This window comes from Festucalex cinctus, chromosome 8 (genome assembly GCF_051991245.1).
Source record: "Festucalex cinctus isolate MCC-2025b chromosome 8, RoL_Fcin_1.0, whole genome shotgun sequence".
NCBI lineage: Eukaryota > Metazoa > Chordata > Actinopteri > Syngnathiformes > Syngnathidae > Festucalex > Festucalex cinctus.
In genome coordinates, this window is record NC_135418.1 from 12,957,691 (window position 1) to 12,972,079 (window position 14,389).

Genomic DNA, 14,389 nt, shown 5'->3' on the forward strand with positions numbered 1-14,389 from the left:
GTGACGTCACTGAGCCTTCGACGAGCGCGCCCCTGTAAATAGCTCAGGCACAGTATGTTCTCGTTTCATTGTTTTAAGTGTGTTTTGGGGAAATACAGTACAGTATATGTACTTTTTAGGATGCGAACGTGTCATTAGAGATAAACGAAAACATAAACATTAAAACCAAGGAGGTCAGTCAATAATTTCAGGACGTGTGAGGTAAGGTGGTTGAACTCATTCACCGTACTTCAGTCGATTTTTCCCCCCCGCGTATCTGTTCTTTATTAGATTTTTCTGTTATTTATTTATTTCTTGATTAGATTTTTCAGTTATTTATTTATTTATTTATTTATTTATTTATTTATACTTTTACTCCATTCGCTTGTGAACAGACTTCTGTACTCTTTGGTTCTTATTAATCATTTTACAAGTAGTAGTGCTACATTTAAAAAAAATAAAATAAAATAAAAAACAAACAAAAACAAAATTAGCATACAGTAGTTTAGCCGTCCAAAACGCTCACCAAAAACGACGTAGTTCCCACGGTCCCACCCCTAAAATTTGATTAAAATTTTAGAAATAATTAATTCAGTAATTATTTTGTGTACTGCAAGAGGGAGCCTGTGTACCACTAGTTTTGCAACGCTTTGAGACTCATTGACTGTAACTCCTTATTTTATCAAAATAAGCTTGCTATTTTTTAAACTTCTTTATTTCTACTCTTCTCTTCAATACATATCAGTCTGTATTTTTTTTTTTGTTACTCTTACTTAAATACGGGTTTTGAATAAATACGTCTTTTGTTAGTTAGTTAGTTAGTTAGTTAGTTAGTTAGTTAGTTAGTTAGTTAGTTTTTTGTTTGTTTGTTTGTTTGTTTGTTAACACAAGTGTCTGTACTTCTACTTAAGTACAGTGAGTACTTTTGCAACTTAATCAACTAAATCCTGTATACTGTACATGGAAAAATTTACATACAGCATTCATGTCTGCCATCTTGTCAATTTGTTATTTTAGCGATTTTATATGCATTTCCAGTTTGACGTTTTAACTTCTCTGTGGTATACAAATACAAGAACATTATGTTAGCGACATAACCTACACTTAAAACAAACAATCATCCAGTTCATTATTGCATGTACTGCAGTTAAAATTCAGTAAAGTCAATACAATTTAAATCAATCTTTAAAACCTTTAGTTTTAGCCAATAAACAATACATTATAACGCATATTAAAGAGCCCTCAATAGTCAGGTTCAGTGTCGTAATATTTTGTTAAGTCACTGATGTCTGCATTTTATTTAATTTTGAACAATTTTGAACATTTTATTTAAAATCATGTGTGTCTTAGTCTTCATGCAAAATTTCCTTTTGAGCTAAGAGCTGCCTTGTCAGTGGACATAAAAAAAAATCAATACTGAAATCAAGCATGCATTCCAGTAAGACTATTTTTTATTTTATTTTATGTTTTTCATTTGATTGCGACTTTTTTTTGTGTTCTAATGTTTAAATACATATGCCTGTGCTCTGCCTCTCGTCCAGTAGAGGGCAGTAAGACCATAGCATTTGGTTTGTTGATTCTGCTCCAAGAGTCGGCAATGCAATAGAAGAAGAATTATACTACCGTTGAAGGCATGGGGTCAGTCACAGACGGTAAGTAAATTGTTATTTTCATCTAAACTTAGTTCGTCTCTGAGCCGAAGCTCTAAGAGGAATCTGATGGATGTTTCCATCCGACGGTGCTGACGTAGTTGCACGTTTTCCAGGCTGCAGTCACTTCTCACGTAGCACTGTTAGCCGCTAGCGGCTATCTATCTTCGTGACCCATAACCGTTTCTTGTGGTCTTTTTAAGACGAAGTCATTCGAAAGCGTCTGCTTATCGACGGCGACGGAGCTGGAGATGATCGGAGAATCAATCTGTTGTTGAAAACCTTCACCAAGTGGTGCAACTCACCTGGGACACCAGAAGAAAGGCAAGTGATGTCGACAAATTGACTTTCCTAGGGGTTTATTTGTTGAATTTCATTCATATTTTGCTTGGAAAAATGCTGTCGTTGTCTTAATTTTTCCTCACTAGAAGAAAAACATTACAAGTGCATCTAAATAAATATGAATGTTGTGGAAAACGTTAATTTAAAAAGCCAAACTCTAGATTCACAGCACAGTGAGCACACACCTTAAAAAATCGCACTTTTCTTGGCATCTGAAAATCTAACAAAATACTTATAAATAATAAATATAGTAAATAATAATAAAATGTGTTTCATGAATCTATTGTGTTGTTTTGTTTTGATTTTACAAAAACAGCTTCACACAGTACCAGAGGATGCTCGGGACACTGGCTCAATGTGAATTCTCTCTGGGAAAGACTCTGATGGTCTATGATATGAATCTCAGGGAAATGGAGAATTATGGAAAAATCTACTCAGATATAGGTAAACATTTTTTTTAACTTTTTCATTATTTTCTTGAGTGTACACTGAAAGTTCATTTTCACACGACAGACTTACTGTGGCAGAACTAATAGTTTGTGTACGTGTTGAAACACACAATAATCCAGTCACCTAATTTTCTCCACTCGACAGAAAAAAATATAACTTCAGCACATGAGAAGATAGCAGAATGCAAAAAGGAAATCCAGAGAGCAAAGAGAGTAAGAAAGAACAGACAAGGTAAGAATATTTACATAATTGTTCTCAAAATTTGTTCAAGGTTTGCTTCCATCATAAACCTTTCCACACTGTTTGATGTACAACATTTGTCAAAATGAGTCTGTGATATATTTCTTAAGTTTCCTTTTGAAAGGAAAAAGGTCTGCAAAATACACATATTTATGCAATCACATTATTACATTTGAGTGAGATCGTATGAATGGGTTCAAGTTTTTATACATTTTATATATATATAAAACTTTTCAACATTTTCTTTAATAATATATTCCTCCTGCAGAATATGATGCTCTTGCAAAGGTTATTCAGAATCACCCTAATCGTCACGAAACACTCAAGTGAGTTCCTCAATCTACAGTACAGTGGAACCTTCACATTCAAACCCAAGTCTGATCTGTAGGCAACCACAGTTTCGGTTTGAAAATTTAAATAAAAATTAAATCTGTCTAGAGGGGTGAAGTCTAAGGCAGAGTCAAATTATTGGACCATTTTACCTGACTAGTTAAAATAAGACTCGGGGCATTTCCAGTCAAATTTCTTAATCTTCATGAACCTTTCAACAAAGGTTGCGACCTTTCCCTCGTGTTCCCTCCCTTATTGAGGCTGGTCCTCTTGTAGCCAAAAAGCAAAACATACACAAAGATGAACCTTAGACACATACTGAGCTGAGGTCCCGCATAATTTGCTTTGGGGCATTCAAAGGTTCCACTGTATTTTACCCTGGTACTAACCTTTTCATTTGGTGGTCAAGAGTAGTTATGGATGCTATAATACTGTAATTGCATTGTTTGCGTACAGGCAGTTGGAGGCACTTGACAAAGAACTCCAGCAGTTGTCTAATATCAAGGAGAATGTGGATGCAAAGGTAATTCAACTTATTTATTTTTAGTAAACCAGATGTGTTTTTCTCAATTTGAACTTTGTGTGGTCCGATTTCAGTTGGAACTGCGGAAGAAGCAGTTCCATGTGCTACTCAGTACCATACAGGAACTACAGCAGACCCTTGAAAGTAAGTAAACAAAGATTAAATTACCCCCACCCCCAATTTCACATTTACAATCTTGGTTGACCTGTATCACAAATAACAGAATATATATATCTTTTCTAATCATTTGAATCTCACCCCCTAGATGATGAGAAATTAGACACCGATGAAAACAATCAGAGTCCATCGGAGAGCTCCGAATGATGACTCCACTGTTTCATTTTAAATGAAGTGGAATTTTGTGTATTTTTGAATAAATGTGAAAACTGTCTCTCGTTATTCATCACACCTCTGCACTTTGACATTTACGTCAATATGTGTTTTCTTTGAATTGCTGGTTATCTCGTTGAGAAACACTTGGTTGAGATATAAAATTGTGTGTAAACATTTTGACATGTTCGATGAGAGAATATCTATAGAGCCCGTCTGGTGTTCCACAATTGGATTCAGAAACACATTGTTAGCCCAATCATATGACCTATGTTTTAAACCTAAACACATTTGGTGAAAATGTTATGAAACAAATATTGCACACATATTGGCATCATGAGCTTTTTAATTACCACATCATACATATAAGTCAACAAAAAGGGTCACACTTGTCATATTTCTTGCAACAAGCATCAACTTAGAATAGTCATGCTGAGCATCACTTTAAATATAAAACAGACTTCACTGATAGTCATTTTATAATAAAAACTCAGCAACCTCACTCTGCAACCTTTGTGAATACATAAATATATCACCAATACCACACTGGCATGCTTTGATAGAGCTGAAACCTGCTCCGTGTTTTTTTTTTTTTTTTAAACACTAGTCTGACACTAGCATAGACAACATTCACAGTAAATTGTTGCAACAGCACCCGCTTGTGAACAAAAGGAAGGAAAATCATTTTTACAAAATCAAAACCAAATTTACAACGAAGCATTTTATTGGGGTCACATGACATAACCATAAATATACTATTAAAATATAAATTTCTGCCAGGTTAAAAATTGCAAACCTTTTACATAAATTCCATATACCATGTCATGCTGACTGGCCCAACTAAATAAATAAATATACATTTTTGCAGAGACCATAGAAACACAGAATATCATGCACAAAGTCAACACCATTTCAAAATTTTGGAATATACAAATACAAGAAAACATCCATGTCCACATTTTCCTTAAAAACAAAACATTACCAAGCAAATATGTAGATAGGATCCAAACAAGAAGGCATAGACCTTATTGCATTTACCCCAAATACCACCCACCCCAAAGTAAACAAAAAGAACCAGGAGAAGTAAAAAATATATATACTGTACCTGACAAAACCTTTGTTCATTGGCTGCAAACTCTTCTATCTCACCTTGGTGGTATTTTTGTTCTTCCATTGCTATCACCTGTTGCCATGTTTAAAATGCAGAAACTGAGGAATAAAAAGGCAAATTACATCTGATTGGCGTAAGAGGAGGGCCCTCCAACCTGACTGTACTCAGACTGCTGGCCCAAGTCCCCCTGGCTGTTGTAACTTCCTGATTGATCAAAGCTGCCCTGGTTGTAGGGCTGCTGGGTAAAGGTACCCGTCTGCTTCTCTGAGGCTCCGCCCACAAACCTGGCAGCACCCTTGTGCCAACCAGTCTCTTTGAATACGAACCAGATGTTCCCCGCCCAGAGAACAAAGTTGAGGAACCCAAACACCTGGAGAGAATGACTGTCATTGTTGTTTCGTTTTTCCGACCCTTCTAAGTAATTTCTGCCCAGTTTATTACTTACCACTGAGGTGTTGAGTCCAGACCAGCGTGGTTCCTGCACAGACCCGCATTTATTCGTCTGATCCTTGCAGGCAGAAATAAGGAGCTGGACTTCATCTGGATCTGTGGCTAGCTTGACATCAGACAGCGCTTTGGCCCAAGCGGAAGAGCTGACCAGCCACATGAAGGAGAACACAACGGTCACAACAAAATCCTATAGGGACAAGACACAAAAACACATTGTAGCCTAATACAGCAAAGAAACCTAATTAAAAAAAAAAAAAATCTCTAGCAGACCTCCACCAAGGTTGAACTGTTCACAAAAGTAAAAAAAAAAAAAGATTGACACACATTCATTTTCCTGCCAACATTCGGTTCATAGCCTGACTGTAACACGGCCAGACTTCTATGGAAATAACCATCATTCTTTGCACTTACCGTATTTCTTTTGAACAACTACATTTCATGATAGCCTAGCGGTTAGCATGACTCTGTCTTCTCTTCTCCTGTTCTTGTCATTTTTTCATGATAAACACCCTTGTCAGAAGTATAGCTTATTTGCCACCATTTTGAAGACCATTTGTTTTTAGCTGTGCTAGCTAGCCAGTCGAAGCCCATAGCTGATGTGGCGCAACATAGCATAGCACCAAGCATATAGAGTAGACACAAGTAGTTGGTAAAACCAGGGTGAATAGGTGACTGTTTGACGTGGATGCAGCGTTTAGTGCTGAGCTCTGTTTAAGCCATTTTTACAGTGAGGCACATGTGATGACGTTGCTGTGATTAGTTGGTATGCGGTAGCGCCAAAATCGAAACCGTCGGCCAACTTCATCCCACTTAGGCCTACCACATGTCCCGTGCAACCCTAACTCAGAAGATAAGTAGGCTAAATGGTTTAATTCTATCTATTTCTGTCGAATTTGGTGTGAAGGAGTACAGTTGTGTTTGTAAGTTCACATATGGGTATGTAAACTTATGAACACATCTGTACAGTAGGCTATGTACAAAAGCTAACGTTGCTTACTGATGTAAACATGCTTTGAAATTTATGAATCGTCACCAAAATTTACATGCACATCTCTACTCATGTCTACTTCAACTTCTGAAAATATCAAAACAATTGCCACAGAATTTGGGATTTTAAGGGCATTAAGCCTTTTTCTCACCATACAGTTGTGCCCACCTATAGTGTAATCAGTTTACCTTTCCTAATTTCACCAAAAACCTTTGAAAGCAGATGAATGCTGGAATCATGTTGAATAAATGGTAATGAAGATAGTACCTTTTCTTAATTTTTTTTAACTGGAAAAACAAACGCACATTTTAGTACTGCTAAATACTACCTTTACATGTACACAACCATTGATACTCACAATCAGTGGTCCTCGGATGTTTTCTCTGTACTTGTTATGGAAGAAGATGTAGATGACTGTGGCAACCAGGGAGTAGAGGAAAGCAAAGACTGCAATTGTAACGAAGAACTCGGCAGAAGATGAATAGTCTCCAATGAGAAAGAGGCGCTCCCTCCTCATGCCCTCACACACAGGGACTTCAAATGACACCTGGTGCAACCTGATACAAAATTTAGGCATCGATCACATTCAAATATCGGCTCTAGAGCAATGATTCGCAAACTTTTTACGCAGAGGATAAAAATACTTGTTCTCCAGAGGTTGTATTATAGTCAATCACTGTAACACTATGCACATTTTAACACTGTTTGAATATAGTAAAATGAAAACTATTTAAGAACTGTTAAAGCTCAAATGACAGTAATCAGATTTAATATAACCGAATAGTAGACAGTGATTCTTTCACGTACCTACCACTAGAGGTAGCTGTATCACAATTTAAGAATCCCTGCTTTAGAGCGCAATGCACATTTGCTGTGCTCAAAGGGGTAAAAGTAAAACAAAGAAAATTAACACGCTCCAATTATTGCTAAAAAACAAAACAAAACAAACAAACAGAGCAACTGATTAAATATGTCATGAGTGTTTGAAGATGACGATGAACGTGTCTCACCTGAAAGGATAAGCAAAGTCAATGGCAATGCTGAGGTTGCTGCTGGCCTTCTCCATACAGTCCACACTAACCCGCAGCTGCCCAGAGTAGCCACCACATGTTCCAAAAGCAAATATGGCAAACAGCTAAGGAAAAGGGGGAAATGATATTATTTAGTTAGTATGACCTGTGCTTGTTTGCTAAATGTAATATTTCACATTTTTTGGAGTCTCTCAATATATAAACATTTTTTAGTCATGCAAAGGGGAGTTTTGAGTTGAGTATTTTATGTGAGTTGGTTCCGGGTCCGTTAAATCAACGTTCCACTGTGCTATTTTCCCAAGGCCACTAGAATTTTTATCATTATCACTTACCGTACCTGTGCTTACCATAATTAGAGAGATATCTTTAAATTATTCTTGAAATCACACACAAACCGGGCGGCACGGTAGTCGAGTGGTTAGCACGTCCGCTTCCCAGTTCTGAGGTCTCCGGTTCGAGTCCAGGCTCGGACCTTCCTGGGTGGAGTTTGCATGTTCTCCCCGTGCCCGCGTGGGTCTTCTCCGGGTACTCCGGTCTCCTCCCACATTCCAAAGACATGCATGGCAGGTTAATCGGGCGCTCCGAATTGTCCCTAGGTGTGCGTGTGCGTGTGAGTGTGGATGGTTGTTCGTCTCTGTGTGCCCTGCGATTGGTTGGCAACCAGTCCAGGGTGTCCCCCGCCTACTGCCCAGAGCCAGCTGAGATAGGCGCCAGCAGCCCCCGCGACCCTTGTGAGGAATAAGCGGTCAAGAAAATGGATGGATGGATGGATCACACACAAACCTCCAAATCTCACAATGCTGTATATTCCAGCATCGGCATGCCAATCTCAAATTGCCAAATGGAGTATAATAAACACTTGTAAGTGTTACCAACAACCCTTGATGATTATCTCTTTCCTTCTGTATCCCACCCTCCTGCAGCTGTCTCATTTCGCCGTGATTTATCGGTCAGGTTTAGCCCTTCTCATTTCAGTCAGGGGGCCTTTGAACAGCGGAGTGTGGCATCGTAGCGAGAGGGTGGCTGCTAAGCCTTGCACCCTCCCTGTCTGTGTGTTTATCTGCCTCTCCCAGCTGGGCTCCTCAGGGAGCAAGCCATGTAGAGAGAGAGAAAAGAGAAATGGAACAGCGAGAAAAAGATGCTTGGGTACAGAAACGAAAAAGAAACATCTTCCCTTTTGCCTTCTTTCCTGACCTACATTTCATTTGATCGATTTATGTGAAGACTCTAATTTAGACCAAATGTTCTATAAGAAATTATAAAGTTATCCATGTAAAAAACAACAACTCTTCAATTCATCTGAATCAAAGCCCTAAAAGCTAACCACTTTATGAACAGCCGTACACATAAGCAACGTCCACGCGCCTTCATGAGCAAGCCTGTCTTATCTTTTTACAGCAGCAGCGTCACAAAACAAATTCAGGACTCATTTAGTGGCAGCTAATCCCTTCATGCACGGGGAGTGCTTTTTGTCCTGCATAGCCCAGATTCATCTACCCCACTAACTCATTTCTCTCTCGCTCTCTTTGCAGGCTTCGCTGCCCACAAGCATAAAAATCTCCATTAAGATTTTGTTACGCTCTAATGTCCATTGCTTCTCATGGCTATTTTGGCAGCAGTCCGTCACCTGGACAGTGCGATGCCCGACATGTTCCTGCTTAGTCTTCTCTTATCTACTGTACACGTTTGTATATGCCGGTAACACAAAAGACAAATATTTTATCAATATCAGACAAAACAATCACTCCAGTGAGGTCCGTTAAAATGTAGAGTTTCACTATCCGCATTTATTGTGCAATTTAAGATGGATAAAGGTTTATGTAAATAATTGCAGATGCTGAACTAACTCCACATATGCTCTCGCTGTTTCCTTTGTTTTGATTTGGTGTGAATGTACTGTATGTGTGAGTGGACATTGTGCATCAGTCTGTCAAAAAAATACACCTACGCTGCATTATAGTCCACTGAAGTCAGTGAAAATTGACGCAAAAAAAAAAAAAAAAAGACAACACAGTCCCATTCAAGATCCATTGCGATGGATTGTAGTTCAAACAACATGGGAGTGATCACAGCTGGTCTTTAACTTAATTCCGACATTAAGGCTTGGTGGTATGTGTTAATAAAGAGCTTAAATGGTCTTCACAACGAAACATTGTGAGATTATAGACGAATAGGCAACGTGTAAAGTCCCAACTATGACATCATTGTGATTCTGGGTCAGCCCCATCTTCCAGATGATGTGAAGGTCCTGACTCACAAATGGAACGAAATGATGAACTCTTTATTCGTGACTTATTCACTTGCATGTTGCCTCAATGTCACGTACGATACCATGTCTGTGCAAGTGTGTCAGATGTTGCATCTATGATGATGCTTCAATGCATAAACAAATGTATATCATTAGCATCATGTGCTCATTCAACTGTGAAATTTCGCCGCTTTTCTCATTCCATTGCTCTTGTGTGCGCACACACACACGGACACGCACACACGCATACAGTGAAGTGCTTGGGCACATCTCAAAGGACAGCTTCTGCATGAGTTAGTCCATGGTGGAGAGAAGCGGACCTTACAGCGATTTGAAACAGAATATGCCAGCCAGCGATTGTGTGCCAAGCGCACACACACACACCATCAGCATTCTTTGCAGACATGGCAGCTAATGGTTTCTAATCTTAAATAAGGATGCAGTAAACTCATTGGACTTCTGCAACAATGAGTATACGGTTGCCGTGAACATACATTTGATGTCCAATTGGCCAATCCGCTGTACAGTTAAAGGTTAGACATTATTAGCCGAGCGAGATGCTAATCGGTCACCCAGGACAGAAAAGCTCGTATTGCCTGAAGTCACGTAAACTACCCAACTCACAAACTTATGCTTATGCTAGCTTTGTAAAATGCAATGACATTTACTTTGTTTTCATGGTCTATTAACAGATAAAATAAGTGTTCGAATACAGAACTGTCTCATATGTGAAGTGGCTCACCAGTGACTTTGAAATGAAATAGGCTTGCTTTCATTCTAGATCATGAATGAATGAATGAATGAATGAATGAATGAATGAATGATACTGTGGGTGTCATTTTTTGTTGTTGCAGTCAATTAGTGGTGCCTAAATTTCTAGGGAACATCATTTCACTTATGTTTGTGTATTTGTGTGTGACACTTGACCAATTCTTATCATCATTATTATTATTATTATTATTATTATTATTACTAAATTATTTCTGTGTTGATGGACACGTGCCACATTTCTCGCTTCTTTGTTTTAGTTCCGTCATGATGGATAGTTCTGACACTAAAAATGCTGGGTAGCTGTGGATATTGAGCAGATTTGGGTTACTTTTACTCAAGGTTGTATTTTATATTGTAAATTGCAATACCAGCAGGATTGGATTTGGATGGGTGAGCTGAAGCTGGTTGACACTTTGGACAGGTGTAGGCTACTGAAGTTTATGTAAAATACAAATAAATTACTGGCGGTGACTAGATGGAACACTACTGACTTGAATTGGGGTTCAAGTCTGGGTAGATGGCCCACCCATGGAAAATGGGTAGTTTGCATATCGTGTATGACTGGTGATCCCACTTACAGTATATCCAAAAGGTAATCAAGCTGAGTTTTCGAACGTTATTTGCAAGAAACCAAAGGTCAGACACGCACGCACACGCACACACTACACACATTTTTAGGTTCACTTCACATCCCAGCAAAAACCAGTAACAGACTCAAATATTTGTTTTGTCATTACTTTCATTCCATTGCTTCCGATTTCACGTTATATTGCGTTATGGATCAGTGCAACGTATACGCGTTGGTGTGGCGCATCCAAAATACGCACGAATGGAATGGAAGACACTCCCTCGTGTAAAACACCAAAATTATGTATTGATTAATTGATATATTAGCCTATTGAGTGGAGGTGGGTGGACTTGAGCCACATTCACGGAGGCATGGTTATTTTATGGCTAATTTGGTTTATATCACCAAATATTGATGTCACGATCAATTGAAAGGTCTGACTGTGAGAAATGCGGACAGCGATGAGACGTAAACGTCCCCCGCGTCGCATTTAATCCACATTATGTAACTCAACCGTGTTTAATGAAGTTAGCACATGGGATGACACAAAATGTTCCAACTCACCCATTCCAAAACACGGATAAATCCCAGAGGTAGTTTCAGCACCTGGAAGGTCCCCGCGGATGCAAGCTGCAAAGACACGAAAGAAGTAGCCTATAATGGTGTTTTCATTTTTATTACCATGTTTCATTCAGCAGGCAATTACACTCCTTCAAGCATTTACTGACCTGATTTGCAGTGTCCATTCCAGCAGCACTTCCTCGTCCTACTCGCTTGATTGGATGTAAACAAACACCAAACGGAGACCCAATACAGATAGATGTGAGGTGGGATCAGTCGGGGGCTTTTGGCTCGGATTCCGACTTCATCCGAAAGAAACCGAGTCTCCCTCTCGCTCTTATTGTTGTGCTCTTGTGCCAATCAATCTCATTTCTGAATTATTCATCTCGTTTATTAAATTAATATTTGACATATTGTCACATATTCCTGTATGACTATATTGGTGAAAATACTGTGTGAAAATATTTAGTGGTGAAATATTTTCAACACCAAAACTTGATATTGTGAAATTTTGCCTTATGAAAGGCCTATATCTTTTGGAAGAGATGAGATCAGGGTAATAAATAACTACATTCAGAACTTAAGCGTAAATAAAAATTCTTATGTTAACATACAACAAAACAGATCGGGCCCTATTTTTGTGCCCAGCACAAGTCTAGCATAAAACACATAAAAAGGTGGAGTTTACTTTCTTTTGGTATTTTTGCTTGACTAGCACAGATACAATAGGGCATTTTGCAGTATTACGCGCCTTTGTGAGATGGAACGCAGCCGACTCCCAGCGAATTAAAGCAGCTCCCCTTATTCCCATTAATATTTGGGTGATGGAAGAGCACATTGCGGAGGCAGAAATTGACTCGCTGGGGTCATCCAAGAGATTTCGCATGTGCAGAAGTGCATTAGGGTAAACTGCAAGATCTCCCCTTCCGGATGATGTCGCCACGCATGCGATGTGGGTGCCAACAAACATTTTTACTATTAAAAGTGGGGGAAATGCAGCGTCTGATACACTTCCATTTTGGCAAGTATGAAGCATTCTAATAACACTGCTGATTTGACCACATCTCCGCCATCGTTCCAGTTCCATTTTTGTTCCTCCCTCCATTCTCTGTTCCCTCTGTTGCACTCACACACACATACACTGCCTGGGGGGGCTGTCTTAGCATCAGAGTCATTACTTCTGATTGGCTCGTACATTCACCATTAAATGAATGTGCGCAGGGACAGATGAAGTCTGTATGACATCCTGTAGGTTAGAATATACTTCAGATACACACATTTGTAAAATATATTGTGGAAATCAATCCATTTTCTTGACCGCTTATTCCTCACAAGGGTCACGGGGGGTGCTGGAGCCTATCTCAGGTGGCTCTGGGCAGTAGGCGGGGTACACCCCGGATTGGTTGCCAGCCAATGGCAGGGCACACAAGAGACGAACAACCATCCACACTCACAAGCACACCTAGGGACAATTCAGTGTTCGACCAAGCATGTCTTTGGAATGTGGGAGGAGACCAGAGTACCCGGAGAAGACCCACGCAGGCACGGGGAGAACATGCAAACTCCACCCAGGAAGGCCGGAGCCTGGACTCGAACCCGAGTACTCAGAACTGGGAGGCGGACATGCTAACCAGTCTGCCACCCGTATTGTGGATATGTACAGAGTAAATTCTACAGTTAATTTGACTTTATTTAGACTGGGACCAAATAGTTTTAGAATAATATTTACACTTGGAAGAGAGTAAAATAAAGAATTTAAAAAATAAATAAATAAAAAAAAAGTCACTCAAGGGTTGAGGAACAAACTCACGACCTTTAGCTTAGGAGACAGCCGATCTACACCCTGAGGTCCACACAAAAGACAAAACACCACATGACAAGAAGAAAGACGAAAAAGGCTGCCAACTCACAGCGCCATCAACAAACACTGTTATGTTCTGAGGTTGGATCCCAAAAGTGCAGACACAAAATAAGAGTTTTAACACTTTATTCGCATAACATCAAAAGGTGTGGAACTAACTTGACTTGACCAGAAACAACAAGAAGGCATCGAGGAAGAGAGAAGCAGTGGGCCGGTTGGACAGAGGAATAATACGACACACACACTTCTCAGACCGCTACTACAGCCAGTGAATCGATCTGATTGGTTGTGACTAAGTAAATGATTCAAGATTGACATCACAAAGCTCCTGACATCACATAGCTGTCACATAACTTAAAACCAGTTGAAACTAGATGCTGTTACATCAATTCCAAACAGACACTTGACCTCAGTTCAAATGACCAGGTAAAGGATTAAAGATTCTTGATATCACATAGCTTAAAACCAGTTGAAACTAGATGCTGGTTACATCAGCACATAACAGACACTTGACCTCACAGTCATGAACCCAAACTTAACAGGTCATGAACTCACACTTAACCCTGGCGTGACCCCCAGACATGACAAACACAGCCGAAACAAGAGGGTCACCAGACAAGACCATGGTCTCGGATTTGGTGGTGCTGATCTTCACACTTGGCTGTGAACCGCTCCAGTGAGAGTTGGAGATCACGGCTTGAAGAAGCCAACAGCACCACATCATCTGCAAAAAGCAGAGATGCAATACTGAGGCTAAATGCTTCATCTGTGCCTAGAAATTCTGTCCATAATAGTTATGAAAAGAAACTGTGACAAAGGGCTGCCTTGGCGGAGTCCAACCCTCACTGGGAACGAATCCAACATACTGCCGGCAATGCGGACCAAACTCAGATCGCTCCACACCTGACTCCATTGGCCCCTCCAGGTGGTGAGCCCATAGGAAGGAGAATGCAATGC

At 39.6% G+C, this 14,389-nt stretch overlaps 2 protein-coding genes across 5 annotated transcripts; one reads left to right on the top strand and one right to left on the bottom strand.

Moving 5' to 3' along the window:
* The first annotated feature begins 4 nt into the window (after positions 1-4).
* On the top strand, positions 5-3,904 carry thoc7 (THO complex 7). 3 transcript variants are annotated; one of them, XM_077529435.1, is made up of 9 exons: positions 5-201; positions 1,521-1,631; positions 1,832-1,952; positions 2,287-2,414; positions 2,565-2,651; positions 2,929-2,986; positions 3,447-3,513; positions 3,588-3,657; positions 3,779-3,904. In XM_077529435.1, the coding sequence occupies exons 2-9, from the start codon at positions 1,613-1,615 to the stop codon at positions 3,835-3,837; spliced, it is 609 nt and encodes a 202-aa protein (XP_077385561.1). In that variant the 5' UTR covers positions 5-201; positions 1,521-1,612; the 3' UTR covers positions 3,838-3,904. The 3 variants fall into 3 exon arrangements, with proteins under 3 accessions (XP_077385561.1, XP_077385559.1, XP_077385562.1); XM_077529433.1 differs by having other exon boundaries at positions 1,524-1,631; XM_077529436.1 differs by having other exon boundaries at positions 29-52.
* Positions 3,905-4,179: 275 nt separating this feature from the next.
* Positions 4,180-11,885, bottom strand: synpra (synaptoporin a). 2 transcript variants are annotated; one of them, XM_077529432.1, is made up of 6 exons: positions 11,739-11,885; positions 11,575-11,640; positions 7,403-7,527; positions 6,751-6,949; positions 5,400-5,591; positions 4,180-5,324 (listed from the first exon to the last, which is right to left on the bottom strand). In XM_077529432.1, the coding sequence occupies exons 1-6, from the start codon at positions 11,754-11,756 to the stop codon at positions 5,073-5,075; spliced, it is 852 nt and encodes a 283-aa protein (XP_077385558.1). In that variant the 5' UTR covers positions 11,757-11,885; the 3' UTR covers positions 4,180-5,072. The 2 variants fall into 2 exon arrangements, with proteins under 2 accessions (XP_077385558.1, XP_077385557.1); XM_077529431.1 differs by having other exon boundaries at positions 11,575-11,664; positions 11,739-11,874.
* Between the last annotated feature and the right edge of the window lie 2,504 nt (positions 11,886-14,389).

What these genes read in the sequence shown, in the direction of transcription:
- thoc7 (XM_077529435.1), top strand. An exon ending in AATCGTCACGAAACACTCAA is followed by an intron (nt 2,987 to 3,446) that starts GTGAGTTCCTCA and finishes GTTTGCGTACAG; the next exon opens with GCAGTTGGAGGCACTTGACA. An exon ending in ACTACAGCAGACCCTTGAAA is followed by an intron (nt 3,658 to 3,778) that starts GTAAGTAAACAA and finishes CTCACCCCCTAG; the next exon opens with ATGATGAGAAATTAGACACC.
- synpra (XM_077529431.1), bottom strand. An exon ending in ACATCCGAGGACCACTGATT is followed by an intron (nt 5,592 to 6,750) that starts GTGAGTATCAAT and finishes TTGTCCCTATAG; the next exon opens with GATTTTGTTGTGACCGTTGT. An exon ending in CTGGACTCAACACCTCAGTG is followed by an intron (nt 5,325 to 5,399) that starts GTAAGTAATAAA and finishes CATTCTCTCCAG; the next exon opens with GTGTTTGGGTTCCTCAACTT.